The 5,153-nt window shown below is 34.1% G+C and overlaps 1 protein-coding gene across 1 annotated transcript; it reads right to left on the bottom strand.

Annotated features, from left to right (window-relative positions):
- Positions 1 to 201: 201 nt before the first annotated feature.
- Positions 202 to 4,952, bottom strand: LOC131155554 (WAT1-related protein At2g39510-like). Its single transcript, XM_058108775.1, has 7 exons — positions 4,722 to 4,952; positions 3,094 to 3,156; positions 2,710 to 2,826; positions 2,171 to 2,399; positions 1,904 to 2,062; positions 1,214 to 1,365; positions 202 to 540 (listed from the first exon to the last, which is right to left on the bottom strand). Exons 1-7 carry the CDS (start codon positions 4,928 to 4,930, stop codon positions 369 to 371), a joined length of 1,101 nt encoding a protein of 366 aa, XP_057964758.1. The 5' UTR covers positions 4,931 to 4,952; the 3' UTR covers positions 202 to 368.
- Between the last annotated feature and the right edge of the window lie 201 nt (positions 4,953 to 5,153).

The raw sequence follows: 5,153 nt of genomic DNA on the forward strand, positions 1-5,153 counted from the left end.
CTAAATTACGATGAGGACAAGACCTCTCCTTGTTGCTTAAATACTATCACAAGGAAACCTTATCCATCACATACTCTTTGTGTAAATAAGGTCAACACATATTAAAATTCCATGAATTGGTGCTTCAGGCCCATAACCATAATAATATGGTGATTACTTACCATAAGACTCATTAATTCCATGCTCCCAAAATGTTCAACATTCATTTAACCCAAATTTTATTAAAAAAGGTTATTTAAGTCCACAAAATTCTAACAATGGATTATATTAAACTTCAACGTAAAGTTAAGTAGTGCTCATTTGATCCATTTGATGTAATAATAGGTTGACGCATGCCAGAACTCCATTCATATATATAGTCCAAGTCTCTAGCGTTCTTCCGGCCTTTCTGTTGAAGTAAATATTTGCATATTGTGTTCTTGCGGCACAACGTTACACGAGCATAATTGCATTTTAGAATCGATATGGGCTTCTTGATTGTCTTCTTTCCCCCACAACAGCAAGTATAGGCCAATGATGACAATGACTCCTCCTAGAATGCTGTACCAAGCCAATTAAAATTTCAATACTTTTTATAAATGTACACACATAAAAGACCATATATTGCATTTGAGTGTAATGTTTCAATAATTAACCACGCTTGGTAGGAAAATAATGTGGATTCTTCTATCCTTTCCGTGGTAGAGTAGAAAAATGAGAGAAGAAGAAACTAAGAAGTAAAATAGAACCCTTTCTACATTACACTCCCTTGATTACAATGGATTTTTAAAACTAAGAGGAAAGCACAACTATTGAAAAAAATTAAGTCCTATATTTCTAGATTACGAATTTGTCATACCCATGCATGCCACATGGCAATGTGATGCCATGGGATAGGTAAAATTATGAGAAAATAGGTAAAATTGCATGCATCACCCTCGCTTCTTTAATTTTATCTTCTCAAACCCACCCAAGATGCAATGATTTAGGAATTATGTCATATTTGGTTTACAAAAAATTAAATGGGTTGGAAGTGGAAAGAAATAAAATAGAGAAATAGACTCACATATATATATATATATATATATATATATATATATATATATATGAGGCCATTCTATCTTTTCAATTTCATTCCATTCCTTGTGTCTATACCAAACGTGTAGTTAAATATATATTTTTTCACTTCCTTTCCTATCTTTCCTACTAGCCATGTAAGGAAAATAGATATTACCTGCCCACGTATAGTTTTTCGCCTAATACCATGTACGCTGCAATTGCTACCAATATTGTTGTAAGGGGATTAAACATGGTCACAAAAACTGGCCCTCTTTGTTCAATGCACCAGAGTTGAGCAAAGATTAGGAAACCACAACAAAACGCACCCTGCCATACATCGATCACCCATGTTATAAAATCAAAGAATAATTATAACCCTATGTCTCTAGCTTGATTTTTTGATCTTAAATTCGAGCAAAAGTAATATTAAATTACAAGGCAAAAGATACCCACCTCCTCTTAGATTTGACAAAAAGTAAGGAATCTCTTTTGAGATATCAAAAATTTCATTGACTTTCTTTGAGATTTAAAAAATGTGACGGACTCCTCTGAAGTTTGTTAAAAATACTTAACTATCTCAAAAAAGATCTTATGTTTTTGTAAAATATAGGAAAATGTTTCTATCTTTTTGACAAATCTCAAAGGAGGTCTTTGGAATTCTTAAAATCTTAAAGAAGATCTTAGAATTTTTTAAATCATAGGAGAGGTCAGTGTATTTTTACCAAACCTCAATGGAGTTAAGTATGTTTTACCCTAAATTATATTGTGCTGCGTCCAAATCAAAATAAGAAATTCATGTTCCAATGACCTAAACATGCTTTGAGAAAAATCTCAAACAACTCATCTCAGATTTCTAGCTACTTACTGCATACATTATAGACCAAAACTTGAGGGTGGATGTCATGGCCCATGCTTCTGGCTTACGTTGTACGAATACAGTGAAGACAGCAGATTGTGCTCCCCCGACAAGGTTCATCCATGCGGTGAGAGAGAGCTGTGCAGGATATCTCTTCAACGTCATTGCCTGCATGCATGGTCAAATTAAAGAAAAAGAAGTTTCATACACATAGCATCATACACACGCTACAAGATCTAGAAAGGCAGGCATTTTGTTGATTGAGGAGTAATTTACCTGCATAATGAACCAGATAGCCCATGAAACACAGCCTGCCACAGAAAGAATAGATCCCTTTATCCAATTTTCGTGTACAGTATTTTTCCCTATGTGCATTGGAGCTCTCCATAGGCTTTTTAATTCAGGTCCTTGATACAATGTTATAGTCATAACCCCAGCCAAGGATGCTATGGTTCCCAGGACTTTTGCTATCCCACGGGGATTTCTAATATCAACAATCTCCATCCTACATGGAATCAACAGGGGAAATCGATTTATGTTATCTTTTTCCTCTACTAATGCTTAAATCTTTTTTTTTTTTTTTTCAAGAAACAGAGTACACAGAGAAATTAATGGCATGTTTGTTTGTGAAAATAATTTTCTTTACTATTTTTTTTTTTTCAGTTTTTCATAATTACAAAAATATTTCTTAATTTTTAAATTTTTTCAACATTGGTATAAAAGAGTTGGAGAACAATAAATAAAAATTCAGATTGTATTTGGAAGCATGAATTTAATTTCCCATGTTTTCGTGGTGTTAAAGAAGTAGTCCTCACCTGAGTATGATTGCAATTACAAAAGTCAGGGATGCTATGGTGTTGAGCATTGATGTAACAAATGCTGGAGAGGTGTATGTCATGCCTATGAAGAACATGTTTACATTTAAGCTTACCCTGTTTTCATCACACAAATAGTCGTTAGTATTTTCTCTCTGCGCAGTATAAAAAAAAAAAAAATTCAGATTGTATTTGGAAGCATGAATTTCATGTGTTAGGATTTGATTTCTTGTTAATTTGAGCATAACTCAATACAATTTTATGTTTCATTTTTTTTTTTTTTCCAAATTTACTCAAATCCAAACCCGTGACCAAAATCCAAGCTCATGTAAACATAAGTTCAATCTATTGAATATAACAGTGAGCAATGATCAACAATCCTACCCAAAGGCAGAGAGAGCAAATATCTCCATAAATAAGTATAACGTAAGCTTTGGCCTCACTTTTCTGCAAACAAAACACGAGAATATCATAATTATAGTAAAACTGGGTTGGTTCGACAAAACCTAGCATTTATTTTAATTGAAGTGGTAAAATTGTGTTCTTGTTGCATGAGAGTATAGCTTCCAATAATTGTATGATACATGGCAAAGATTCACCTTTGAAAATTGTGTTCTTGTTGGATCACTATATGCATGAATCTTCTTCTATCATTTTGCATGATCTAGGACACCTTTGAAAATCTATAGTGCGTGACATCAAATTCTTCCTCATTTTTTGATTCAAGTCATTCTAGTTCTATGCACTCCTTATCCAATCTCTATGACAACAACCTACTTAATAAGGTGTTTTTTGGTTCGCAATGGAAGTGTCAAAACCATCCTCGTCATACTTTCTTAGTTCTCTTATCTTTTCAAGTTATTACAACTAATAACTAGGTAGGGAAATGCTCATCTCTTATTTTAATTTTTTAGGGATATGCCACACAATAATTGTAGCATACTCATTTTATGTTACCTTTACTTTTTAATGTGTAATTTCTTAGTTGCTCAGTGTTTTCATTTATATAGCATAACTAGTTTTATAGTTGTTTCATTGAACATATCTCTTAATTTCATACTTCTAACTGTAGTCTTTACCCAATTCTTATTTTTTCAATGTTTTTTTTTTTGACGATTCACATGTTTCATTGCATCATAGTTATTATAGTTTTAAATATTTCCTTTATTTTTTTTTTTCGCATTTGCTCCATTGGTTGGTTGTGATTTTCTTATTCTCGCGACAACTTTATTCTAAATAAACTAGCTAGTTAGCTATGTTGTTTTTATATCTTCTAAAATTTTCATGTTCTATGGACTTGTTTGGTTGCAGTAGATTTGTTTCCTTAGGAATATCACAGTAACTAATGTTTATGGTTTTCATATTTGAGGGAGAAAGATTTAGAAGGGACAATTCCTCCACGTAGGATTCAAAATCCATCAATCACAAATGTTATATTATTGTTTGGATCAATTAAAATGGTGTGAGACCCATGTCACTTGGAATCTACATTAGGTTACATTTCTCGCTTGCGTAGGCCAAGCATTGACATGAAATCTTGCAATTGGTGGGTTCCAATGCTACGTATAGGGACATTTTTTAAGTCTTCATTTGTTGGGCATCTTAGGTTTAAAAGGGATATGGAATAAAAAATCGATCACATTATTGAGACCCACATCAAGGTTTACATACTCTCCACTTGCGCAGGTCAGATGCTAACTTAACACCTTACAACTCCTGGGGTTTAATCCTACATGAAAATATATATATAAATTTTAATGTCGTATTTTATTGGAATTCTTAGGTTAAATAATAGAAAATGCGAGAAAAGGGTATGTAATGGAAAATGGACGGTCTCCCATTTTATATTCCAGAGCTAAACAAGTGATAATGTACCAAAAACAATTTTGCTATCGTAAAATTGGAATGCGTTTCTAAAGGCTATCTTACACACCATAACCTCACTTCCTAAAACCCACCCACACGCACGTCTATGTTCAATCACGCATGCATGTACAGGATATAGCATATACCTTTCTAGAACATAGGCAAATGGAAAGACAGCCAAACCGCCAACAGTATGTCGATACGTTACATAGACATGAGGATCCATTCCCTGATTGAAGCAAGCTTCTGTCACGAAATACTGAATTGAATAACCTATCTGTGCCACAAACATGATCAGGTGTGGCTTGAACTTGGAGCAGAATTCTCCAAATGATGAACATGCCCCAGCTGCCATCTCTATTGGTTTTCTGCGGATCATGGATGGCCTTTCTTCCCTCCCCACGCCCATATATGCACATTTAAGCACAGAATTCACCAGCTAGCTAGATACCCCTCCCCCCCCGGTGGATGTATTACTTCCAAAGCTGATTGTTCTTGCATATTGCGGGTATCATGTTCCTGTGAATCAAACTTTAAATAATGGCGAAGTGACAGTTCGCCGAGTATGCATGTGGGAT

Source organism: Malania oleifera, chromosome 5 (genome assembly GCF_029873635.1).
Source record: "Malania oleifera isolate guangnan ecotype guangnan chromosome 5, ASM2987363v1, whole genome shotgun sequence".
NCBI lineage: Eukaryota > Viridiplantae > Streptophyta > Magnoliopsida > Santalales > Ximeniaceae > Malania > Malania oleifera.